The 26806-nt window shown below is 47.9% G+C and overlaps 1 protein-coding gene across 1 annotated transcript in view; it reads right to left on the bottom strand.

The window, feature by feature from the left end:
* VPS8 (VPS8 subunit of CORVET complex) overlaps window positions 1-26806 on the bottom strand; it is a 264970-nt gene that overhangs the window by 174378 nt on the left and 63786 nt on the right. The window contains exons 15-22 of the mRNA XM_034781874.1: window positions 24464-24634; window positions 21555-21629; window positions 14546-14581; window positions 11813-11903; window positions 9831-9877; window positions 6802-6891; window positions 5080-5126; window positions 2437-2659 (exon numbers count right to left, since the gene is read on the bottom strand). Of these exons, the coding sequence (XP_034637765.1) occupies window positions 2437-2659; window positions 5080-5126; window positions 6802-6891; window positions 9831-9877; window positions 11813-11903; window positions 14546-14581; window positions 21555-21629; window positions 24464-24634 (780 nt within the window). The remainder of the gene's footprint in view (window positions 1-2436; window positions 2660-5079; window positions 5127-6801; window positions 6892-9830; window positions 9878-11812; window positions 11904-14545; window positions 14582-21554; window positions 21630-24463; window positions 24635-26806) is intronic.

Below are 26806 nucleotides of genomic sequence, written 5' to 3' on the forward strand. Positions count from 1 at the left end.
CCAGGCACCAGGAGCAGAATCATCATGAGACAGGCGAGAGAGGAGCAAGGGGCTTAGAAGCCTACCTCAGTCTCTGATGAAAGATCCTGAGTCACCTGACCATGGACATGCTGTACCATGCGGTGCTGAGGTCAAGTGGCACACATCCAGAGAGGTTGGTACTAGAGACAGCATGCTGAGTTTGCCTCTGGACTGCACTGCACAAGGAAGTGCCGGAAAGTCTGAAGTCCATCACAATACTGAGAGTCTTGGAGGCAAGTCTGAAAACACAGCCTGAGGGATCAATAGGTACCGGTTGATTTGTCTCCTGCACTGCTGGAGAATCCAGCACCAAGAGACAGTAGGTCCCCTGCCACAGCATAAGCTTCCAGCATTGCTGGTACTAAGAGATTTCCCTGCTGCTGCATCGAAGGGGATGGTACTGCAGTGGGAGTCCACCTCAGCAGCACAAACACCAGTGCCAGAGTCAATGACTCCGGGCAAGATGAAGTCTGTGCCCAAAATGCATCTTCCCAGAGATGTCCTGCCATCCAGCTTGTTTGCTGGCAGACAGTACTGGGGACCTCAATATTTTGGAGGAGTCTGGCCCTTCAAGGCATGCTGTCTGTGTTTCTTCATCGGCTCCAGGGAATGGGATAGGTGCAGAGTCTGAGGCACACTTCTAACAGAGGAAGAAGAAGAAGTGAAGAGGTAAGGCCCTATGGGTCTAGAACCCATGACTGCAGAGCAACTAGATAACTGATATCTCCAGGCTACCACTCAGTGGCAGCTGTAACCAGCTTGCAACTTCACTTCCCATGACCCACTGTGGACACAGACCATGGGAAGTTCCACCTGAAGGGTTTGACAGACAGCAGTCTCATGGCTCCTGATCAGCTCCCTGTCCGATATAAACCACAGGGGTGTTCCAGGAAGTATCCTTGCAACAATGTGGATCTCCTGTAGCTACCACAACTGTTCCTGCTCCTTGCTTCTGAATTCCTGGCTTTTACCTCAGCTTGATTAGGACTTTGCCTCCTGACTCGGACCCTGAAACCTGATTCAGACCCTGACCTTTGGTATCAATCCTGGCCTGTAACCCAACTACGAACATCTCTGCTACTTCCAGCATCAATTCTGTCCCTGCTCTGACTCTTGGCCCTGACTGCCTTTGTTGGGATCCTGACACTCAGTGACCATGTCAAGCAGGAAGGTGAACACAGGATGGCCTCCAGGAGAAGGTGATGCAGTCTCACCTCCCTGCCCATTTTGGTCCAGGACTGGAAGTCTCTGCAGATTTGACAGTGTCCCATATGTGACCCTCACCATGGTACTTAAGGGACCTGGAATGGAGGATATAAGTAGGGGCATTGCCAGCCGATTGAGGAAAGTGATCGTTCCCCTTTATTCGACATTGGTGAGACCTCATCTGGAGTACTGTGTCCAGTTTTGGGCCCCACACTACGAGAAGGATGTGGAAAAATTGGAAAGAGTCCAGCGGAGGGCAACAAAAATGATTAGGGGTCTGGAGCACATGACTTACGAGGAGAGGCTCAGGGAACTGGGGTTGTTTAGTCTCCAGAAGAGAAGAATGAGGGGGGATTTGATAGCTGCTTTCAACTACCTGAAGGAGGGTTCCAAAGAGGATGGAGCTCGGCTGTTCTCAGTGGTGGCAGATGACAGAACAAGGAGCAATGGTCTCAAGTTGCAGTGGGGGAGATCTAGGTTGGATATTAGGAAACACTATTTCACTAGGAGGGTGGTGAAGCACTGGAATGCCTTACCTCGGGAGGTGGTGGAATCTCCTTCCTTGGAGGTTTTTAAGGCCTGGCTTGACAAAGCCCTGGCTGGGATGATTTAGTTGGGAATTGGTCCTGCCTTGAGCAGGGGGTTGGACTAGATGACCTCCTGAGGTCCCTTCCAACCCTGATATTCTATAATTCTATTAGGGTCACTGACTGGCAGATTTCTTGCTGACAATGCAAGGCTGAAAGCCCAAAGACCGAGCATGTTCTGGTACTTGGCATCAGCATCCAGAACAAACAGGAACCGACATGCTAAGAAAACTAAGAAAAATGACCAATGAAACTTACACTAAAGCACTAATTAACTATGCAATGAGTACCAATAATTATATACCAGAGAGAAAAAAAATTCCCTGAAAGAGAAAGTAGGAACAAGCTAACGTGCTCCAACTACCAATTATGGGAGGCAAAAATGAACTGAGAGCAGTCAGGGTCAATCTGCCCTTTATACCAAAGTGCAGAAGCATGAAGCAGTGGAGGTTGCACGCACTGCCCCAAAAGATACCACCAAGGGGAAAAAATTTCTGACTCTGGTGCACTGGGTGCACACACATCTGAAGTGGAATGGACATACGCAATCTCTTAAAGAACCGTTGTGATCATCTAGTCTGACCTCCTGTATAACATAGGCTAAGTTAACATGGCAGTTCACCTGCTGTATGTCTAGGCTGGTGATATCCATATGCACAATGCAGGCCTCCATGTCCTCCATTAGGTTCTTATCTTGGTAGTGAAGCAGCAAGTCTTTCATCACTTGAGCGGTCATTCCCATCAACTTATCACTTAAAATGTAAGGCTCCAGGCACTCCAGAAAAACACCCTTTGCCACTGAATTCTCACTCAATTTGTCATACATCTGGCTGAACAGAAGGTCACTAAGAGAAAAAAAGTGACAATTACTTGTTAAAATGAAGATTAATTAAAATCTATTAAGTGTTATAATGACCTGCTTTCTATACAAACCGAGGGGACTACAGCATTCAGCATTTCTTAGCTTAACAATTGGTAATCCCACTTAACACCAATATAGACACAGTTTAACATTTTTACAAATGTATCCATCATATCGTAGCCTAGGAGGGAAGCTAGTAGAGGCAGCTTTAGCAGAGTGGTTCATGGGTTCAATTGCACCCACAAAAACACCCGGGGGGGGGGGGCAGGCAGAGAGCTGTATTCACTCCTTTGCATGAGAAATCACATGCAGCGCTATAGCCCAGCATATGTATCATGGTGGTACTGCTCCCCGCCATATCACCGTGCAATGATGTCAGAGTCACATGCTGCCAGGGAAGCCCAAAGGGCAAAGTCTGCCAGAGAATGTGTGGGTAGGGGGGGGGCATGAGGGTGCCCCATGTGTCCCATTCTCTAGGCAGCACGGCACTAGGCTCATTGTGGGGCCTCTCCCCACTCTGTGCAGGAAGATCCAGATGCTGAGCAGAGATGCCTCCCTGATGGGAGTAACTGGCAAGGCCCCAGGGTGACCAGCACTGAGAGCGGGCCCTGGACCCTCACCGGACCACACCCCTGCCCTAGCATTCATTACATCATGCTCTTTTTATTTATTTTTTTGTTTTGTTTCATAATGTGATTACACTAGAGTTTAGTATAGTGCAAGGGTTCTCAACCTTTTTCTTTCTGAGCCCCTGAGCCCCTCAGCCCCCCGCCCTCAAACATGCTATAGAAACTCCATGGCCCAGCTGTGCCCCAACAACTGTTTTTCTGCATATAAAAGCCAGGGCTGGCGTTGAGGGGTAGCAAAGAGGGCAACTGCTACAGGGGGCATCACAAAGCTAAGTTGCTCAGGCTTCAGCTTTAGCTACAGGTGGTGGGCTTCGGGGCCCCAAGCTGCAGTACTGCACAGCAGGGCTTTGGCTTTCTGCCCTGGGCCCTAGCAAGTCTTAACACTGGCCATGCACGACGAACCCCTGGAAACCTGCACACGGCCTCCCAGGGGTCCCGAACCCCTGGCAGAGAACCAATGGTGTGATGCACTCATTAAACACAGAGGCTACATCCACCACTGGAAGCTGGTGAAACCGTTTTTTCAAAGAACAGTGAAAATTAGACAATGAAGTGCCTCCAAATAAAGTCAGAGAGGTGCTAGGTCCACACAGTTTCTGTACACAACTATTTTGGTTAGCTTGATTTTTAACCATATAGTTATAACCAGCACAACTCCTGGGGTGGATGCAGCTATACCAATATAAAAAACTTTATTTCCCTTCCCTATAGGATAAAATAGATCAGTATAAGCACTAGATCAATTCAACTGTGTCCACAATGGGGAGTTGTATTGCTTTAACTAGACTGGCATAGTTAGGTGGCATAACTAATTTGTAGACAAGCTCGAATAAGCATTTAACATGCAGGAAAAGTCCTGAAGTAAAATAGGGACAAGAACTAGTAGACCTAGAAAATCTTTTCCAATTCTATCTCATCTAATTCTTGGAGTTGGAAGGGTGGCACTTGGTTTCTAAGCAAGTGAGTGATGATTTACTAGAGGAGATAAAGAGAAGTATTGAGGGAAAGCAATGTGCACGTAAACTAAACAGAACTCTCTGTAAACAGATTTTTTTAAAAAATAAAGTGATTAAGTGGAAATGAGAAATTTTTTAATGAAAAATTAAAGCAGTGTCAACTTTTCATTTTCTTGACGTGACATTTTCCTGCTCTTACATAGACTGAAACTGTGGTTTAATAATTTTACCGGAAGGGTGTAAGGTGAATGAACCAAAAACATTACTTTTGAAGTGGGATGAATATTCATAGCCTAGGGTTCTAAGCCATTTGTTCAAAGGACGAGAAATTACTCGGTGGGGGAAACGTAGAAAATTCATAAAAGGAAAAATCTGTCAAGTTAATTTCACAGTAGTGCTAGCAAGAAAAAAAAAATCTAGAATGGAGGTGCTGAGATAGTATGGTGACCAGTTCCATCATAAAAGCTATAAAGATTGGATAGATCGATCAAATATAAGTGTATTGATGGAATTCAAAGAAGTCTTGGACATTTACATGGATACAGGAAAGTCAGTTACATCAGGTAGGGTTAAAAAAAATTAGAAGTGATAAATCCTCCTACTTTATTGCATAACTGGCTTGGCAATAGGGAGGAGGTTAAAAACAAACTTCCCCTTTTGGCATATTATTCCATAATTGTCAGCTATCAGGTTTTTCAACACCTGTGCAGGTCACCACGAGACAGAACATACAGGACTAGATGGGCCACTGGCCTGATTTGTGATTGCAATTCCTATGGTTTCATTAACCTGACAGACAAGCATGCAAACTCTCTTACGTTCGCTGAAGTAAAAGGCAGTAATCGACTATGACAGGCACCATATCCTGTAGAAAGACCATTAAGAAAGTGTGAGTAACTCAATGAAAGGTACTGTCAAATGGCATACATTATCAATATGATCAATATTGTGAAGAATCAATGACAGTCAAATAGCAGGTAGCTCTCACATTTAGGCAGTTGCCCAATTAGCCTGATTTTCCTGCACAAAAGATACAATTATACAGCTGTAACTCCTCCACAGCTACACCCACATCACAGGCCTTTCCAAATTCCAGCAGTAACAAAAAAATTATTTTAGTACAGCAGCTGGCAGAGACTGCAAATCATATCTGGGCCCTGTTAGGCAGGCTGTTACAGACACAATACAGACAAAATTGACAAAGATGTATCAATTACAGAGGAGGAGTACGAGGACAAAACATGACAGCAACACATGTATGCATCTCAATTTGCAGGTTTCAAGACCTTTTAAAAATCTTCCATACTTGATGAGTGGGTGACAGGGGATTTGGGCTCAGCTGGACAAAGGGAAAATAAGGAGACAATGGCCAGTGAGTTTGATTTGGATTCTTGTGGCAATGGATTTTCAGAAAAGGTTTCTGACAGAGCTGGACAAGAGTTAATTCTTGAGGAAAATTTTGAGGTATGTTCCAGATTATTCTGGTGCCCCATTTAATATTACTGAGAACCGGGGCATCTGAGGGGATTAGAGATGGTTGAAGACAAAAGGCAGCTATTCTTCCTCTCCATAAATCTTCTGAAGTAGGAGTTGGCAGACTGATTAAACATTTTAGAACATTAAAATATATCTAAATTTTCTCCTAATTCAGCGGGTGAGGCTACCCCTCTACTGAGAGTTCTAGGAACCCTTAAACCTGTACCTGTTAGCCTGGACAGCCTTCTCTGGAACACCTGAGAAAACCAAGTCCAGTGGCAGAGCTCACTCTCTGGTACCTTGTTCGGCAAAGCTTTTACTTTTCCCAAAGGGATCACATTCCATTGTGAACCCCTCAAGTCTCTGCTGTGGGTATCCAGAATTCCACAAATTCATCTCTGGACACTGCTCAGCTTGACGTACTCAATCTTCACCTGTCTAGCCAGGGTCGAATTAAGGTGTAATTATGCCATTGTTCAAAGAGGCTCAACTTTTAAAGAACAGATAACAAAATGTAACAACTTTGAAAGCAGATTTGAATGAAGCCTCCCGAAGGCCACATCAGTGCTCCAGATGCAGAGCGGAGCATCTTATTCTTCATCCAGAGAATTAGGAAGTTGAGTCATTTTCTGGTCATCATGTCCCAAGAGCTCACTGCCTTCTGGAAGAGCTGTTCAACACCACAGCATTTCAGTTCTGGAATATTCCATATACAAACTCCCGTTTGTTGGACTGATTTTGGAATACTCCAGAACTCTCAAGCTAATTATGATGCTGGCCTGTAGAGGATTGCTACATACCCTAACAGAGCACACAGGGGATTCAGTCTATTTCTACTGGTGTAGATTAGAAGCATTGAAAATGAGAACAGTCATACTTGAATTAAGAATACCTAGTATTAGCTAATACCTAATTTCTCAAAAAAAAAAAAAATCACATTTCATGAATGTTTCAAGAACATTTAAAACTTATTATATAAAAAAAGTCAATGACTTTCAGAGAAAAGCTACAATTTTAATCTAAATTGCAAAGTGTTGACCAAGAGAGCATCTGAGGTGCTGTACCTGAAAGTGTTGCTCCATAACTTGGATTTTTCCCTGGTCAGGACATTTCTTCAAAGTTCTATCAGCATAATGGAAGAGGATTTCAACCATCTAGATGAAAAGAGAACAGTGGGAAATTTTCCTCACATACTACTATGAGCAGGGTTGGTAGCACCACCGTATTAATGTTGCCCAACGTTTCCCATTATAAAAACTTGTTTTCAGTTGGTTATAAAACTTTGCTAAATTAACTGTTCCACCTGAAATTCTGCATGCCATGTATGTGCCTCAGACAATTTTTTTTGCAAAATTTCACCCAAAATGGTTCAGCCATTTCCAATAATGAGGTTAAGGGAAAACACACTTTGCCATGTTGAAAAATGTTATTTGAAAAAACATGTTATTTGAAAAGCTCTAATGGAGGGGTGGGCAAACTATGACCCGGGGGCCACATCCGGCCCTCCAGATGTTTTAATCTGTCCCTCAAGCTCCTGATGGGGAGCAGGGTCGGGGGCTTGCCCCGCTCCATGCGGCTCCTGGAAGCAGTGGCATGTCCCCCATCTGGCTCCTACGCATGGGGGAGCCAGGGGTGGGGGAAGCCCCGGAGCCCCCAAGCACCGCCCCTGCAACTGTGGTTCCCAGCCAATGGGAGCTGCAGGGGTGGCACCTGTGAACGGGGCAGCACAAAGAGCCACCTGGCCGCACCTCCATGTAGGAGCCGCTGTTTCTGGGAGCAACTTGAGGTAAGCGCCCCCCAGAGACTGCACCCCTGACCCCCTCCCGTGCCCCAACCCAATTTGATTTTTGATACTCTTATAATCTATATATTCACATATATCTTATACTAATGCGTGTGAACAAAGGATAAAGACCTTGCTTCTGCCCAGCTAGATGGGTTTGTTAGTACAATGAGAAAGAGATAAGATAAGAAACAGAGCACAGCTAAAATGTTACAGGGTATGGTGGGAGTAGAACATACGAGCATACACTGGAAGGCTGTCTGACTCTTCTCTCAAGTCAAGGTCAAGCAACCAGTTAGAAGGGGCAAAGGGGAGGGCATAAGAAACACAAAGCCAAAGAAAAGCCTGGCCTTGGCCAGAGCACAACCTCATTCTTTACCCCTCCCATGGGATACAAAAGAAGTGGGATGAAAACTCCACTCACAAGCCTCCAAATATGGAACATGATCATAAGCTGTAAAGAGTGCAACTAGGGGCATGCACTGCAGGTATATTTGGACCTGATAAGAAGGAGGGAATGATAAGAAGCAGGGACACAAGCAAGGCTCTGCGGTGTCAGAGCTAGGAAGGGGGAAACAGGGTAATGCTCTGTTGGGTCAGAACTGGGAACGGAACACTGGGGAACAGACTCTGCTGGCGTGTAGAGCTATGGATATGATTGCTTGGAACTAACCCCAATAAACATTGCATTGCCTGCACTTGGAACTTCTGGTCTTCTGCTTTCTGTCTGTCTGTGTGTGTGACAAAAACCAGGGGAGGGAGTGAAGGGAAAGCCCTCTAACACAGCCTAAGACCACAGGACCTGAGCAAGAATTTCTCTGAAAATGCTTCTAATGGCAGTTGGGGCCAACAGCATTCTGCTTCCTCCACTGAGATTTCAGCTTGGAACTGAGCCTTTCGATGGTCAGACAGCTGAAGGATTCTCATCCTATCAAAAAATTCCTGGTTTTGCTCTACCAAGGACATCCGAGCATATAAATGGTTTCTATAATATAAATAGAGGCTGCCAGAATGTCTATTCTGCATGTCCCTCTGTTTGCTTTTTCCTGATTGTTGGTACAAAAAGTAAGAATGGGAAACGGGTGGAAGCTGAAACAGACTCTTCACAACTAACAAGATGCATGAGTTACAAATGTAGCAGCTTCCTAGTTTTGCTCAGGATAAATGAAAGTCATTTCTCCAATATAAAAGACTCCCACTATTTACATCAAACTATTGCCATAGATCAGAGATTGGTAGGCTGACCAGATAGCAAGTGTCAAAAATCGGAACAGGAGGTGGGGGGGGGGTAATAGGTGCCTATGTGAGAAAGAGACCCAAAAATCAGGACCATACCTATAAAATCGGGACAGCTGGTCACCCTAGGGATTGGCAACCTTTGGCACGTGGCCCATCAGGGAAATCCACTGGTGGGGTGGGCCAGGCCGGTTTGTTTATCTGCAGCGTCTGCAGGTTTGGCCGATCGCAGCTCCCACTGGCCACGGTTCACCGCTCCAGGCCAATGGAGGTTGCGGGAAGCGGCAGCCAGCACATCCCTCGGCCGGCGCTGCTTCCCGCAACCCCCATTGGCCTGGAGCAGCGAACCGTGGCCAGTGAGAGCTGTGATCGGCCAAACCTGCAGATGCTGCAAGTAACCAAACTGGCCCGGCCCGCCAGCGGATTTCCCTGACGGGCCACGTGCCAAAGGTTGCCAATCCTTGCCATAGATTTTCACTGTTTAAAAACACACTGGGGATAGTTGGTTTGGGAAAGCCTCTGTGCCTGCGAACAAAGGGATGTTCAAGAGTCTGAGGGCAGGTTAAATATTTAAGTTACCTCTGAACTGATCTTTGCTGCAAATAAATATTTGCCCGCAAAAAACAAGACTCGGGCAACTGGGCAATGTCAACTGAAGGGATTATTTTGCAGGTACAGGCACATTTAAGATACCCACTGGAAGTCAGGTTAGGTACATGCAGGATAGCTGCCAATATTGGAGTAGTGAAGTCCAATTCTTGAAGGATACATACTGGCTGGGCAATGGGACTCTGGTACCTGTGAAGTGCCAAGAGGCAGAAATTTGGGGTATGCTAGATACCACATCCTACAAGTAGCTTTTACCTGAAGTATACGGTCTGTCAGTGTGCCCTATCACTAGTTTCTAATCAGTTCTCTTTTAAAATAAAGCTCATGATTTAAAAAAATCAATCACAATCCACATATGCACACCCACAGAGATTTTTGGAGGACAGAAGCTAATTCTTTCATAAATAGTTGTGGGGTAAATGAAAAGTGGTATCAATACATATGAAATTGGGATTTGGAACTCACTCGGTCTGCAATGACAGCCTTTCGCTTATTGCCATCCCCAGACAACCCTGTAAAGGAACACAAAGAGAAACAAAAACAAAGGTTCCTTTTCATAATCAATATGCAAATGGAAGTGAGGACTCATTTCAGCTCCCAAAACTCAGAGATTATCGAATACGTAACTGCTGTAACCCTTTAGCTGCAGGTGTCCGGATATCCTGAACATACCTAGACATACCTCATACAGACAGGCCCTTCACATTACCAAACGAAACCTACACTTCACATGAAGATTAACTTAATTTCTTCATTGATTGTTTTAGAAAAAAATTTTTGAAAGGGCCCTGTTCTGATACTGCCCTATTCAAATCCTCCTGATTGAGTTTTAGGTAACTCAGTCATTACCTGCATGTTTATAATCCCTTAGATTAGTTTTGTGAGGTATAATTATTACCGTACTCATAAGATGCGTTGAGATCTTTGCATGAAAGGGGCTAATTTACTGCACTACAAGTGCAAAATACATATATCCCAATAAAAATATGCAATTCCTCTGTACATTGAAAATTGTGATGTGTAGAAACTAAAATTTGTTATTTTCATTTATTCAAGTACAGTAGAACCTCAGAGTTATGAACAGAGTAATTAACTGACCGGTCAACCAGACACCTCATTTGGAACCAGAAGTATACAATCAGGCAGCAGCAGAGATGAAAAAACAAATAATGTACAGTATAGTACTGTTAAACAAACTACTAACAAAAAAAATAAAGTAAAAGTTTTAATGATTTCATTAAAATTAATATGGTTCAAAACAGCACTTTTTTCCTGCACAGTAAAGTTTCAAAACTGTATTACGTCAATGTTCAGTTGTAAACTTCTGAAAGAACAACTATAACATTTTGTTCAGAGTTACGAACAACCTCCATTCCCAAGGTGTTTGTAATTCTGAGATTATACTGTATTACAAAGATATACAAGGATATATACACAAAAGGATATTTGACTATGTCCCGGAACTTAAAAAAAGAGCAACCTGTCAAAATCCATCAAAAAATTATTTAGAGAAAACCTAAGGTGAACCATACAAATTATAGTTCATTGGTGAAATTCAGCAAAGCAGGCACAGGCATATGTAACATACTTCATCAGCGAAGGACACTTAGAGGAGAGGGTGTTACTTTAGTACCCAATAGGACCTCAAAAAAACTCCACCAACTAGCACAACTGCAGGGAAGCACTGAACTAGTGTGCTTTCCAGCTGTCCTAGCAATCCCCTGCATAGAAGCTATCTATGCTGGCTCCTTAGTCATGCCTGCACGTAAGTGAAGATGCGCCACCTTGCCCCTCTTGTGCATTTTTAATCACCAGGGGCCTCTAACATTTTTTAAAATTCATATAAACACTTCCTTGGAGCCCTGGGAACCTTCTAGCAAGGTATGAAACACTGCTTTTCAGTAATCCCCTATTACAAGCCTCATTTTCCAAGAGCCACATTCTTTACAATTGTACTTTTCCAGGAAAGTGAAAGCAGATGGAAATACACCTCTACCCAGATATAACGCGACCCGATACAACACGAATTCGGATATAACATGGTAAAGCAGCATTCCGGGGGGGCAGGGCTGCACACACCGGTGGATCAAAGCAAGTTCGATATAACGCGGTTTCACCTATAACGCGGTAAGATTTTTTGGCTCCAGAGGACAGCGTTATATCGAGGTAAAGGTGTAATTACCCCATAAGCCAGTAGGGGTGGGGGAGGTGCTTTGCCTTCAAACAGCTAATTACTAGAAGGAGAGAAGACTTTACTAGGAAACTGCCCAACTCTGCAAAAACCAGTCAGCCCATGGTCAACACATTTGCATCATTCTAGTCACATTCAAACTACACGAGCTTTTTATTCTTCACTGACACAATTCTTGCTTTAATTTCTTTTGAATAATGCTTGCTTCTGTGTGCATTTGTATAAAAGCTACCCCATTGCTTTAAAATTAACTTACCTACTACAGCCTTTGCTTTACCTTCATGAAAAGACCATGCTAGAGCCAGGGCCTCAGTAAGACAGTCTTGTTTCAAAAGGTGATCCACTCTCTAAAATTAGATGTACAAGCAATATGGAACTCCTCAGAATTCCAGAACAGCAATCCTTTAAGCCAGTGTTTCCCAACCAGTGAGTCGTGACCCCCAGGCAAGTGATGAAAGACAATTGTGTGGATCTCAAGGCATTGAAAACTATTACAATCTCAAGCAAAGAAAATCTTGCTCCCCCACTTACCTTTCTAGGTCAAGTATTCTGTCAGCCTCTCAAAACTACAAATACATTACAAAGGCTTATTATGGATACATTTTTTACTCTTGTAGTAAATGTAAGGAGGTAGGGGAAATTTTTTATTTCAAATAAGCGGTTGTCAACCTGGAAGAGGTTGAGAAACACAGATTTAGACATACAAGGCCAAGCATTTTAACAGAAATAATTTCAGAGATTTTGAATTTTAAACAATTGGGGTGAAATCTTGGCCCTATTTAAGACAATAAAAAAAGTTTTGCCCCGGACTTCAACAGGACCAAGATTTTATCCACTGTCATTTAAACCAGTGGTTCTCAACCAGAGGTATGGGTACCCCATGGGTTACGCAGAGGTCTTCCAGGGGGTACATCAACTTAGCTAGATATTTGCCTAGTTGTATAACAGGCTACATAAAAAGCACTAGTCAAGTCAGTACAAACTAAAATTTCTCAGATGACTTGTTTATACTGCTCTATATACTAACATTGAAATGTAAGTACAATATTTATATTCCAATTATATGGTAAAAATGAGAAAATAAGCAATTTTTCAGTAATAGCATGCTGTGACACTTTTGTATTTTTATGTCTGATTTTGTAAGCAAGTAGTTTTTAAGTGTGGTGTAACTTGGGAATACACAAGACAAATCAGAATCCTGAAAGGGGTACAGCAGTCTGGAAAGGTTTAAACCAGCAACTAGTCAGTCTGTATCTGACTTAGAGGTTTTCAGACCCCGCGTAAGCAGTGAATGCATTGTGTTTCCACTTCCTCATTTGGACCACATCTCCTCAGTTTGGCCAAAGCAAGCAAGATAATTTGTCCCCGAGATTCTGAGATGCAGGTGAACAGGAGGTGCAGTATACACTACAGAGCTAAGTATACACTACAGAGATACATCAGCGCAGCTGCACCACTGTAGTGCATCTGGTGAAGACATGCTACGTTGACGGGAGAGAGCTCTCCTGTTGACATAATTATTCTACCTCAGTGAGAAGCGGAAGCTACGTCGGCGGGAGAGCATCTCCCGCCGACATAGTGCCAGTGTAGACAGTGCTTAGGTCAGTGGTTCTCAAACTTTTGTGGTGGTGACCCCTTTCACACAGCAAGCCTCTGAGGGCAACCCCCCTTATAAATTAAAAATACTTTTTAAATATTTAACACTATTATAAATGCTGGAGGTGAAGCCGGGTTTCACCTGACACCTCGCGACCCCCTGAGGGGTCCTGACCCCCAGTTTGAGAACCCCTGGCTTAGGTCAATCTAACTTGCCTCAATCAGGGGGGTGTCTTTTGCACACCCGAGTGGCCTAAGTTAGATCGATTTAAGCAGTAGCATAGACTAGCCCTAATTTACAGCAGCCTTACCCAGACTGCGCCGCAACCCAGAGTTTGGATAGCACTCCCCAGGCACAGCCCTTACCCTGGGGGCTGTGAGAATGCAGTGTAAAGCTGGCCCTACTCTGCATCTATACCAGGGAAACTCCTCTCCCCCACAGGCTGGTTGTGGTACCTTTAATGCCTTCTGTGCACCACTGGAGCAGTGTAATTAGGACCAGGAAGGGGGTCAGAATTGGCTCCAGAGATTTGTTTGAAGGGATGTTTCACAAGTCCTCTATAGCCCACCATTGCAGTGCAGCAAAAATAATTCCCCAGGCTTCCCTGGCAGATAGTTCCATTCACTAACCTGTCCTTATGCTTAGGGTAGAAGCACCAGGAGTAACTTCAAAGGTACTGAGGCCTCAGCACTCTGGGATGTGGGGATTTAAAAGAAGCCCATGCTGCTATGATTGGCTGGCGCTTACTTTTCCTTTTTCTGTGCACTAAGTTCTCCTGGTCTCTCTAACCTAAAACAAGCCTATGCTTTTATCACTGGCTGGTTCATAGATTCCAATGCCAGAAGGAACCTTTGTGATCATCTAGCCTGACTCCTGGACAACACAGACCATAGAACTTCCCCAAAACAATGCCTAGAGCAGATCTTTTAGAAAAACTTCCAATCTTCATTTTAAAATTGTCTGTGATGGAGAATCCATCATGATCCTAGGTAAATTGTTTCAATGGTTAATTACCCTCAATGGTAATTGACTTATACTACAGAGGACTGTATAATTGTAAACTGAATACATACTGTACCTCTTTCAAGTCAGTGAAGGTGGAAACATTTCAAGACATTAAAATATTTTTGCAAAGAAGATAAGGGAGAGAAAAAAATACAATTCCTATTCAGTACCCAAGTATATGCTGGAAATTGCCCCAAAGCATATTGTGGTAAAAAGCTATTCTTGGGACATAGCTGGATATGTAGCTATTATATAAATTCTGAACACTCTAATCAGATTATACTTTAAAAATTCTATTAGTCCTGAAGTTCCTCTCCGCCATCAAGCTACTTTTAAACAATTCACACAGTTTATTAAAAAACATACATGGCTCCTCTCTTGACTTACCTCTCTCCAGCTCCTTATCATCATCACATGAACAGACTATAAAAAAAAGAAACAAAAACCATCAGGAAGGGAGATATTCCTTTACGGGCAGTTGTTCATGAGTAACAATCAGGGCCAGCTCTAGGATTTTTGCCGCCCAAAGTAAAAACAATTTTGGCCGCCCGCCACCCCTTACTTAATTACCCCACCCCTGGCCCCGTCACAACTCCGCCCCTTCCTCAAATCCCCAGCCCTGCCTCCTCCCCCCAGGCTCTCAAGCCTAGGAGGGAGGCGGAGAAGCGGCGCCACGCCGCGGTCACTCGGAGTCTCCCCCCCGTCAGGTTTGAGAGCCTGGGAGGGATGGGGAGACTCCGAGTGGCCGCGGCACGGGCGTCGCTTCTCCCCCTCCCTCCCAGGCTCTCAAGCCTGGGACGGAGAGGGAGCAGCGGCGCGCAAAACGGCCGCTCAGGATCTCCCCCTCCCTCCCAGGTTTGAGAGCCTGGGAGGGAGGGGGAGACCCCGAGCCGCCGCAGCGCGAGAAACAGCTGTTCCGCGCGCCGCTGCTCTCCCTCCCAGGTTTGAGAGCCTGGGAGGGAGGGGGAGCAGCGGCGCACGAATCAGCTGTTTCGCACGCCGTGGCAGCAGCAGCGGAGGTGAGCTAGGGCGGCCAGGGCACATTTTTAGGGGCGGCATTCTGGCGCCGGCCATGCCGCCCCAAGCACCAGCTTGTTTTGCTGGTGCCTAGAGCCGGCCCTGGTAACAATCTATGGATTCGCACTGTAGTCTTATTGGGAAACCTGGGAGGTAAGCGGGCGCAAGCCTGCCCACTTCTAAAGGCCCCTCCCCCAGCCTAGCGGGAGAGACCACTGGACTCAGGGACCAAGTGACTACGGGGGACAACAAATGAGAAAAACAGGGACTGAGGTGAAGGTCATAGGTTCAAAACGAGGGTACTGGATGGGGACACCGAGCAGAGAACCCCGGACAGCGTCCACTGCTCCTCAAAGGTGTTGAGGGAGCCAGCGGACACTGCACAGTGGAACTCTGCCCGGATACATGAAACTAGGGAAGAACGGAAATAGGCCCCACAGTGGCAGAACGCCCCCTTGTCCAGCATCCTCCTCCTGGTAGTGTAGATGGAGAGTTTGGCCAGGGCCAGGAGGAGGTTGAAGAGGAGGTCTCGTGACTGCATGGGGCCAAGGATGGAGTGTGCAAAAAGGAACAGGAGCGGGGAAAAGTGCAGCCAGAACCTCGACAAGAGGACAAGACAACTGGAATCAGGGCTGCAACCTGGCACATTCAAGATAGGCATGCGCCAGGTTCTCCCTCATGCCGCAAAAGGGGCAGGCCTCGAGTATGGATGTGAACCGCGCCAGGTACATGCCTGTGCTCACGGCTCCACGAAGGAGCCGCCAACTGATGTCCCCGGCAGGCCGTGGGACCAAGGTGGAATAAAGGCTGGCCCACCGGGGCTCCTCACCCCCTTTAGATGGAAGATAGTCCCGCCATTTGGTGTCAGGGTGGGACACAAGGGTGAGGAAATGCAGTGTGTGGAGCACGAGCGTGTACAGTTGTCCTCTAGGCGTGGTTTGGAACTGGACTGGCTGTAGGATGTGCAGCTGGCTCTGGGTGTGGGAGCTCATGGAACAGGGGCCAAATAAAAATGTCCGGAGGGCCCGGGGTGAGGGGTGGGCGGGGAGCGCCCTCTTGCAGGGCCTGCTGCAGGAAGACGAGAGAAACGAGTGACAAGGCGGCCTCCACCCCCTGGAGTATGCGCAGGGGGGTCAGAAGGGTGGAGAGCCCCATGTGCCGACTGAGCACATGGGGATCCACCCAGTCCCCCCCGTCATAGTCCAGGAGGTCTCCGACCCTAGTGGTTTCTGCCAGGACCAACCTCTGGCGCACTGAGGGAGACTCTGCCACCTGCACATGTAGATCGGAGTTGTGTAGCAGGGGCTCCGCGAGGAGGTCCACCCCCTCAGTGGCCACAAAGGACCTGGTTGCCAAAAAGAGCTTCCAGGTCTGGAGGAGGTCCTGGTAGAAGACCGGCAGCTCTGAAAGGTCTCTCGGAAGACCCCTCGGGTGGAGAAAAAAAAAGAGCTGCCCGTCATATTGGAGCCCTTGGAGGCGACCGAGGAAGGCGTGCACCAACGTGCTCCACACCGGACTACCCACACTATAAAGGAGTCTCTGCAGCGCCTGGAGGTGGAAGACATGGACCTGGCTGCGAAGGCAGACCAGGCCTTGTCCTCCCTCCTCCAGGGGAAGACCCAAAACCCCTGCAGAGACCCAGGGCAGCCCCGACCAGAAGAACCCCAGGGCCATCCTCTCCCGGGGAGAGACACCGAGCAGTCCTGTCCATCTCCGCAGCCGCTCACCCACCCTGGCCTCCAAATCCTGCCAGTTCTCCGGCAGATAAGGATGCGTGCTGGATAGATAAATGCCAAGACAGAGCAGTGGACCTGCGCTCAACCGGATAGCTTGAAGCGCAGATGGGAAGGAGCTCGCCTGCCACCCGTCCCCAACCACCAGGCCAGAGCTCTTGACCCAGTTGACCCGGGTGGAGGCGGCTGCTGAGTAAACAGTCTGGCAGGCCTCCACCCGCACCAGGTCGCTCAGGTCCTGGACCGCGAGGAGCACGTTGTCGGCGTATGCCAACAGGACCAGCTACAGCTCCGGCTCCCGAAGCACCAACCCCATCAACCTCCGGCGGAGGAGACAGAGGAAGGGCTCAATCGCCAGAGCATACAGCTGGCCCGAGAGGGGGCACCCCTGCTGTACTCTCCGCCCGAAGCTGACCGGCTTGGTCAGGGTCCAGTTGAGCCTGACCAGACACTCCGCCTCAGCGTACAGCACCTGGAGAAAGCCCACGAACTGGGGCCCGAAGCCAAACGCCTGCAGAGTGCCCAGGAGATACCCGTGGTCCATCCTGTCGAACGCCTTCTCCTGGTCTAGGGACAGGAGGGTGAACAACAGACCATCCCTACGCCCCAGCTCTAAGAGGTCCCAGACCAAACACAGGTTATCGAATATGGTCTGGCCCGGGACGGCATAGGTCTGGTCGGGATGGACCACGTCAGCCAGCATGGACCCCAGCCACAGTGAGATGGCCTTCGCTACGACCTTATAGTCCGTGCTGAGGAGCGAGATGGGATGTCAATTTCGTAGATTGCGGAGGTCCCCCTTCTTCGGCAATAAGGCGAGCACGGCCCGCCTGCACGAGAGAGGGAGGACCCCGCTTTTCAAGGACTCGGCCCAGACGGTGACAAGGTCCGGGCCGAGGACGTCCCAGAACACGCGGTAGAACTCCACGGTCAGCCCGTCCATGCCGGGGATTTGTTGGTGGGAGTGAGATGGAGGGCTTCCAAGAGCTCAGCCAGAGAGAGAGGGGCAGCTCCAGCCGGTCTCGGTCGCCCGCGCTGACCGTGGGGAGTTCGGTCCAGAGCACCCTGCAGGCTTCGGCGTCGGTTGGGTCCGGAGAGAAAAGGCTGGCGTAAAAGGCCCTGGCCCTTCCACGCACCTCCTCCGGATCCGTGAGGGGGGCGCCGTCCTCCATCAGGAGGCAGGTGGTGACATGCTTTTTAGCCCCCCCTCTTTTTGTCCAGGGCTTAGAAGAAGCAGGAGCCGTGATCCATCTTCCGAAGGAGACGGATGCGGGATTGAACGAAGGCACCCCGGGCCCGATGATCCTCCCGGTATGCTGCACAGAGGGTGGATCCTCGGGGCCGGAGGCTAGACGCCTCTCTAGCTCTAAGACCTCCCGCTCCAACTGCCCTATTACCGCATCTCTGCCAGCTGGCGCCCCGGGAGTAGTCGCGGCAGAAGAGCCATGCACACACCTTCCCCACATCCCACCACCGCCTTGCCAAGGGAAAGGCGGGCCGCTGCCCCCACCAGAACTCCCAGAAGGATGCCACGAAGCCCACGTCCTCCAGCAAGCTGTTGTTAAAATGTCAATATGCCGGCCCCAGCCTCTCCAAACTGAGAGAGGCTGTCACGGTCACCAGGTGGTGATCTGAGAACGGGGCCAGCCGGAGGCGTGGGCCCGAGCCACATAGAAATGTGAGAAATAAATGCGGTCCAACCAGGAGTGGCGCGACCGATTGTCCTCCACCCGGACATAGATGAAGATGGTGTCATCGTCTGGGCAGTGGTCGCGCCAGACGTCCACCAGGGAGTGATGGTCCACGATCTCCCTGAAGACGCCCACGGCCGCCTGGGATTTCTCGACTCCTGAGCAGTCCCAGTCTTCGAGGGTGGTGTTGAAGTCCCCGCCCAGGACCAGGCACATGTGAGGATCCAGGGTACACAGGGAGAGGGAATGGGGCTAACCATTCCTCCCTGCTAGGCCGTCTATAGAGAAGGAGGGCGCCCCTGGGGTAGAAGGGCGGGGAAAGGAGGAAGAAACAGCCGCTCCTCCCTGCTAGGCTGCAGGCAGGGGAGGAGGGTCCAGCAGTGGGGATGGGGGAGAGGGAACGGGGCTAACCACTCCTCCCTGCTAAGCTGTGTTCAGGGAAGGAGGACATCAGTGGGCGGGGAACTGTAGGGGAGAGCGAGGGAGAGGGAAGAAGCAACCGCTCCTCTCTGCTAGGCTGCAGGCAGGGGAGGAGGGTGCCAGCGGTGGGGTACGCAGGGACAAAAGAAGGGGGCACAGTTACTGGGTAGGGATACCGGCTCCTCTGGCTGCACTGGGAAGGGGAGGGACTACACTATCAGTGTGGGGGCTATGACCAGTGTGTGGGGGGGGGGCAACCGAAAGGGGGCACAAGCACTAATGGAGGGGGCATGGGTGCATGGCTAAGGGGAACCGAACTGGGGGGGACAAGGGAGGGCAGAGGAAAAAGAAAGGGGCCAGGCAAAAATCACAGGCAGGAACTACAAGGGGAAGCGCGGGGTGGGCAACCAAACCAAAGCCCAAAGTTTGGGGCGCGGCAGGTAAATACTGAAGGGCTAGGGCGGGGCAGGCAAACCAACAGAAATGAAAACCCCTAGAGGGTCAAAGCAGGTGGCAAGCAGGGCAGGCTGCAGGTGGGGAGGGGCAAACTAACCACAGGGGGGGTCGGGGGGGCACAGCAGGGAGGAGGCCTCACCAGCCAAACGCAGCTAGGGGGGTAGGGTAAGTCCAAGATGGAGAGGTACGTGCGCCCACGTGCACTTGTGTAGCTCAATTCTTGATGCTCACTGCTGCAAACAATCCCAGGTGGTGAAAGGGGGGGGGGAAACAAACAGCCCGTCGGGGGGGGAAGGGCAGGTCCGGGGGGTAGGGGGGGGGGGGGCGGGGGGTAGCAGATGGGCGAGGGGGAGGTTTCCATGCCTCTCCCCCACGCTCCCCTCAACAGCAACAGGAGTCACCACCACCCCAGGAGCAGAGATGTTAAGAGTCACCCAGTTTGTAAACAAACCCCCTCCACAATGTCCCTTGGTAGGAATCCTCCTCTTCTGTCTCCTCGACGGCGAGCAGCAGCCAGCCGGCCAGGCAGGAGGGACCCTTAGGTGGTGGTGGGGCCCATGCTTCTCCCTCCAGAGGCGGGGGGGAGGGGCAGGCCAGCAAGCCCCCCCAACTCAGCAGCAACAGCAGCGGTAGTCCATGGAGGGAGACTCCAGCCAGCAGAAGCAACAGCAGCTCAGGAAGGAAGGGAGAGCTCCAGCCAGCAGCAGCAGCCCAGAGCAGCCAGAGAGGGAGGGCTCCAGCCAGCAGGGCAGCCCAAGAGGACTGACCAGTCCCTGTAGTGGGGTGGCTGCATCACTCCTGCAGAACTGGGGTTGAAAGCAGCCCTGGAAAGGGCTGTGGCTGGGAAAAGGAGTGAAAGCAGCCACAGCTGTGGCCAGCTCAATTAGGGCCCAGCTGGCCCTGATAAGAGGGCTGGGGGCCAGGAGCTGAGGATTCTCTCTCTAGCTGTGGAGAGAGAAGGACCTTACTGCCTGGGAGCTCAGGGTACCAGGAGTAGAGCAGGGCTGGGGAAAGGCAAGAGGAGCTGGGGAGCTCTAGCCTAGCAACTCCCCAGGCTGAGGCCTTGATAAAGGCCTATGCAGGTACTGGGGCTGGGAGGTGAAGCCCAGAGATAAGCAGAGGCAGCTGGTCCAACCTCCTTGCCAATGATGAGTGGCCATGACAGACTGCAGTTTGCCCCAGTGAGTGGGGACTAGATGATGACTAGCAGTAGCCACTACAGCAAGGTGGGTGAGAGGGTTGGGGGTTCCCCTGGGAGGGGAGACCCAGAGCAGGGGTATTGCAGGGGCAGAACCCCTAGGTAAAGGGCACCGGGATCCTAAGGCAGGCGAGTCATCGGCCAGCAGAGGGCGCTTCGGAGGCTGAAGAGCTAATTCCCAAGGTGGCCAGCAGGAGGTGCCGCATGGTGAGTCTCAACCTCACTACACCCACACATACATTATAGTGTCCCAGTGATACAAAGAGGCTGCAATTACTCTTCAGAGACTGGACACCACTCCAAACAGGAGAATTTCCTGCCAGCTATTATATAGCAAGTTTATAGTTTTCAAAATGTTCCTACAAGACTCTGCTTAAGACTGACCTACATTTGAGAGAATGGAGGACACCAAGCACAAGGATGTATCTTATTGTTCCATATGTTGGGATTCGGCCTCTCTCACTTTTCACCAGTTCCATTCACTCTAGTGCTTCTTGTAAAGGAGGGACTTGTTAATTTCTGTATATTTCATTTGACATTTTACCCACTATACATTTATTCTGAAGTAGCACTCAGCAGGGACTGTAATCCCAGCTGCTACTTCAGCACATGCCTGGGCTAAGACCAGACTGGATTCAGGAAACTTAAAATAAACAACACTAGAGTTACTGCCTACAAAAACTCCCCTTTTACAGCCCCATGTCCTAAAGCTTCATCAGAGGTAAGACTGCAGCACTTAGGACCTCACAGCTCCACTGAAATCTTTCAGCAATCTCCCTTGCAGAACATTTCTTTCACTAGATACAAACACTCATTTGGATCACTAAAGCCACCTTACTCTTGAAAGTGCATTACATTTCCTGAGAGCTGTCTGCATTTACCTTTGTGCCAAGATAGAAGATTTGACCACCACAGCTGCTGATGGACTGGTAACATGCTTTCTCTCCAACCAGGGCCTGGGAAAAATATAACATTTACTCCAACACAAGCTGCTTTTATTTTTGTGAACATAAATGACATGTGGCTGTGACTAAACCCTGGAGACATTTAGCAATGAAGAAATAAAACAAGATTTGGGGAGGAGATAGTTTTCCCAGTCATGCTGTACACATGAAGTGGAGCTGGAGACCTAGCCACCCAACCCCTTTAACAGATGCTAACTCATACTTCACTGGAAAAGTCATTCAGTGCAGGGAACACTGTCTCACACGTGTCAGTGATGACAATTACTGTGTTCACAAGACACCACCAGGAAGCTAAAAGAAAGAAAAATCTCATGAGAAATGGCAATTCAGTGTAATTCAGTCTTCTTATTTCACAATACAAGGCATTTCTGCTCAGGTTTACCTAGTTAAGGCCAGAGAGAGAAAGGAAAAAAAGAAGATAAAACATAGAAGGATGAAATCTTCAATAGGAGAGTGCCCTGAGCATCAGCCAGGATGTTTGTTAAATATGGACTCCAAGGAAAGAATATCCCCTACCAAATTATCATCCTCACTTCCTCCATCCCCTGGGTTTTTCTAGACATATCCCCACCTGGCACAACCCTGCTTACCATATGAGACCTGGTGAGATTATAGCCAAAGAGGATATGACTGCAGTCTTTGCATAACAGCAGCTGGAAAAAAACTGGTAATTTACCATAGCAAAACTGGTTGAGTGTTGCCTCTACAAAGGTTAATGGTGATCAGCGTCTCAACACAAACAACATTAACAAGGGGGAAGGAATGCAAGCCGAAATAGGGAAAACAGGTTAAAGAATATTTAATTTAGTTAGATGTATTCAAGTCAGCAGAGCTTGATGAAATTCATCCTAGTGTACTTAAGTAACTAGCTGAAGTAATCTTGGAACTGTTAGCAAATATCTTTGAGAACTCGTGGACGATGGGTGAGGTCCCAGAAGACTGGAGAAGGGCAAACATAGTACCTTTCTTTCAAAAGGAGAACAAAGAGGACCTGGGGAATTAAGGACTAGTCAGCCTAACTTTGATACTTAGAAAGATATTGGAACAAATTATTAAACAATCAATTTGTAAGCACCTAGAGATAAGGAATAGCCAGCATAGATTTGTCAAGAACAAATCATGACAAACCAACCTAATTTCCTTCCTTCTCCTACTGGTCTAGTGGAGAAGGAAGAAGCAGTAGTGAGAGAGATCAAGATATTTCACATCAATCCCACATGACATTCTCATAAGCAAGTTAGGGAAATGTGGTCTAGATTAAATTACTATGAGGTGGGTGCACAACTGGTTGAAAGACAGTACTCCAAAAGTAGTTATCAATGGTTTGCTTTCAAACTGGGGGGGCCTTATCTAGCGAGGTCCTACAGGGATCAGTCCTATTCAGTATTTTCATTAATGATTTGAATAATGGAATGGAAAATATGCTTAAAGTCTGCAGATAAAACCAAGCTGGGAGAGGTTGCAAGCAATTTGTAGGATAGAACCAGAATTCAAAATGACCTTGACAAACTCGAGAATTGGTCTGAATTCAACAAGATCAAATTCAATAAAGACAAGTGCAAAATACTTCACTTAGGAAGGAAAAAAAAAAAAATCAAATGCACAACTACAAAATGGGAAATAATTGGTTAGGTGATCATACCGCTGAAAAGGATCTGGGGTTTCTAGTGGATCACAAATTGAGCATGAGTCAACAATGTGATGCAGCTGCAAAAAAGGCTAGTATTCAGGGGTGTATTAATAGGACTGTCGTATGTAAGACATGGGAGATAATTGTTCTGCTCTACTTGGCATTGGTGAGGCCTCAATTGGAGCACTGTGTTCAATTCTGGCTGCCACACTTTAGGGAAGATTTGTATAAACTGGAGAGAGTCCAGAGGAGAGCAACAAAAATGATAAAAGGTTTAGAAAATACTATCTATGAGGAAAGGTTAAAAAACTGGGCACATTTAGTCTTCAGAAAAGATGACTGAGGGAGGACCTGATAATAGTCTTCAAATATGTTAAGGGCCATTACAAAGAGGACTGTGATCAATGTCCACTGAATGTAGGACAAGAAGTAATGGGCTTAATCAGCAGCAAGAGATTTAGATTAGATAGTCGGAGAAAAAAAAATCTAACTAAAGTTAGTTAAGCTCTGGAACAGGCTTCAAGGGAGATTGCAGAATCCACATCATTGAAGGTTTTTAAAACAGATCAGAAACACTTGTCAAGGATGATCTAGATTTAGTTGGTCCTACCTCAGCACAGGGGGCTGAACTTAATGCCTTCTCAAGGTCTCTTCCAACCCTACATTTCTGAGTCTATATTCCCACTTCTAGGATGCGACCCGCCCCAGCACCTCTGAGCTTCAGCAGCTTTCTGGAAAACAGCATCTAATGAGACCATACAAGAACCCTCTTGCAGCACTGTGTATTGGGACCTGTCATTATAAGAGGCCAGGGGGCCCCCAATAACTTCAGTTTCTTCCACTCAGTTTTAGGAGAGGAACGCTGAGGAAAAGGGAAAAGTGTGGCCTTTGCATAATCACTCTACCTGCCCAATCTCAAAGAACCAGCTGCTACAGTCACCATTATATTTTTTCTTTGAAGAGGGTTCTGAAGCTCAGTGGGATGATGGTGCATCCTATAAGTGTGAATGTGACAAGGCAACACTTCAAGAATTATCAGTTCTTGCTAAACTAACAAACAAGCTTTTTAAAAAGGCTCTTTAAAGACAACATTTTAGGCAGTCCCAAACTTCCCTGTTTAAAAAAAGCAAATTTCAAAGACTTATCAAATCGACAAGTAAAATACTAGCAGGCTACAACGTTCGTAGGTCTTTACCAATGCTTGGCTGACATTGCCTCCTGTGGCCAGTGATTTGAAGTGACTGCTGTTATATACTAGCTGCACCTCTGAAATCTCTATAGTCTCCAGCTCCTCCTGCATCTGGCGATCTATCACGTGCAGCTTCTCCACACTGTCCAGAAGCACTACTGTGCGTGAGTTTATCCACTGGAAAAAAGGCATATGTCAAACATCAGCAACATTTAATACATAACTATCAGGACACATAGCACAATATACTACAAGAACACCCTAGAGCACTAATATCTTAAGCTAGTGGTAGCTGGCAGCATACAGAAGTTATTATTCTGGGTATTTGGGGTAAGGCTGAAGTTTAGAATCCAACTGCTTTACAGGGCAAAAGTGTAACTACAAGGAAGGTGACAACCAGAAAACTTTCTTTGAAGCACCCAGTTATGACAAACTTCCTCAGAGAGTTTAACTTCTTAGACTGTATGTATTTAGTCAAAAGAAAATCCACCACAATTTTTGCTCTTACACATCTTGAAGAAAAAGAGTTACGAGAAGGTGAGTAACCATTTTATACTTCAGTATCAGAGGGGTAGCCGTGTTAGTCTGAATCTGTAAAAAGCAACAGAGGGTCCCGTGGCACCTTTAAGACTAATAGAAGTATTGGAGCATAAGCTTTCGTGGGTGAATGCCCACTTCATCAGACGCAAGTAATGGATGGTAATGGTTACTCACCTTCTTGTAACTCTTTCTTAAAGATGTGTTGCTCATATCCATTCCAATTAGGTGTGCGCGCACGCCACATGTAAAGTTGGCAAAGTTTTTCCCCTAGCAGCACCCGTCAGTTCAGCTGTGAAGCCCCCTGGAGTGGCGCCTCTATGGTAATCAATATATGACCCTGCCGACGCAGCACCTCCTCAGTTCCTTCTTGCCAGTTAACTCCGACAGAGGGAAAGGTGGGCGGGTTTGGAATGGATATGAACACCACATCTCGAAGAACAGTTACGAGAAAGTGAGTAACCGTTTTTTCTTCAAGTGATTGCTCGTATCGAATCCAATTAGGTGACTCCCAAGCCTTACCTAGGCGGTGGGGTCAGTTATGGAATTGCTGATTGGAGTACCGCTCTGCCAGAAGCTGCATCATCTCTGGCATGCTGGTGTAATGGAGAGGTGAACGCATGCACCGAGGACCAAGTTGTTGCCCTGCAGATTTCTTGGATTGGGACCTGGGCTAGGAACACTGCTGAAAAGGCCTGTGTCCTTGTGGAGTGTGCTGTAAGTGCTGGGGCTGGTATCTTGCCAGCTCATAGCACGTGCAGATGCAGGACATGATCCAGGAAGATATTCTTTGAGATGAGACCGGGAGCCCTTTCATATGGTCTGCCACAGCTACGAACAACTGGTTCGACTTCCTAAACTGCGTAATGCGCTCAATGTAGAAGGCTAGTGCTCGCCGAACATGCAGAGTGTGCATCCTCTGCTCGCAGCTACTGGCATGAGGCTTAGGATAAAAAACAGGCAGGAATCTGTCTTGGCTAGTATGGAAATGTGACACAACCTTAGGAAGAAAGGCCAGGTGAGGTCTGAGTTGCACCTTATCCTTGTGGAAAACCATATAAGGTAGGTCAGAGGTAAGGGCCTTTAAACTCAGACACTCTCCTTGCTGATGTAATGGCGACCAGGAAGGCTACCTTCCACAACAGATAGAGAAGGGAGCAAGTCACTAATGGGAGCCCCATTAGTTTGGAGAGGAACAAGTTAAAGGTCCCACACAGGAACAGGCTGTCTAATCTGGGGATGTAGCTGTTCCAGACCCTTGAGGAACCGGCCAACCATGGGGCTGGTAAAAATGGAGCGTTCAGATGCTCCTGGGTGGAAAGCCGAGATAGCAGCGAGATGTACCTTTATGGATGATGCTGCCAGGCCTTGCTGTTTCAGGTGCAGAAGGTACTCTAGGATGAAAGGTATAGATGCCTGAAGTGGGGGTGTATGAAGCTGGTCACACCAGCAAATAAACCTTTTCCACTTTGCCAGATATGGCCCTAGTGGGGTTCTTCCTGTGCTGAGTAAGACTTCCCTTACCTGGTCCGCAAACAGAAGCTCCTTGGGGTTCAACCATGAAGCTTCCAGGCCATGGGGTGGAGGGACTGGAGGTTAGGGTGAAGACAACAACCGTGGTCCTGAGTGATCAGGTTGGGGAGGAGTGGCAACACGATCGGGGCATCCACCAATAGCTCCAGGAGCGTGGTGTACCAGTGTTGTCGAGGCCACATTGATGCCACCAGATTTATCTCCACCCCGTCCCTGCGGACCTTGAATAGGACCTTGTGCACAAGAGGGATCGGGGGAAAAGCGTAGAGCGGGCAGCTT

Source organism: Trachemys scripta, chromosome 9, assembly GCF_013100865.1.
Source record: "Trachemys scripta elegans isolate TJP31775 chromosome 9, CAS_Tse_1.0, whole genome shotgun sequence".
Classification (NCBI taxonomy): Eukaryota; Metazoa; Chordata; order Testudines; family Emydidae; genus Trachemys; species Trachemys scripta.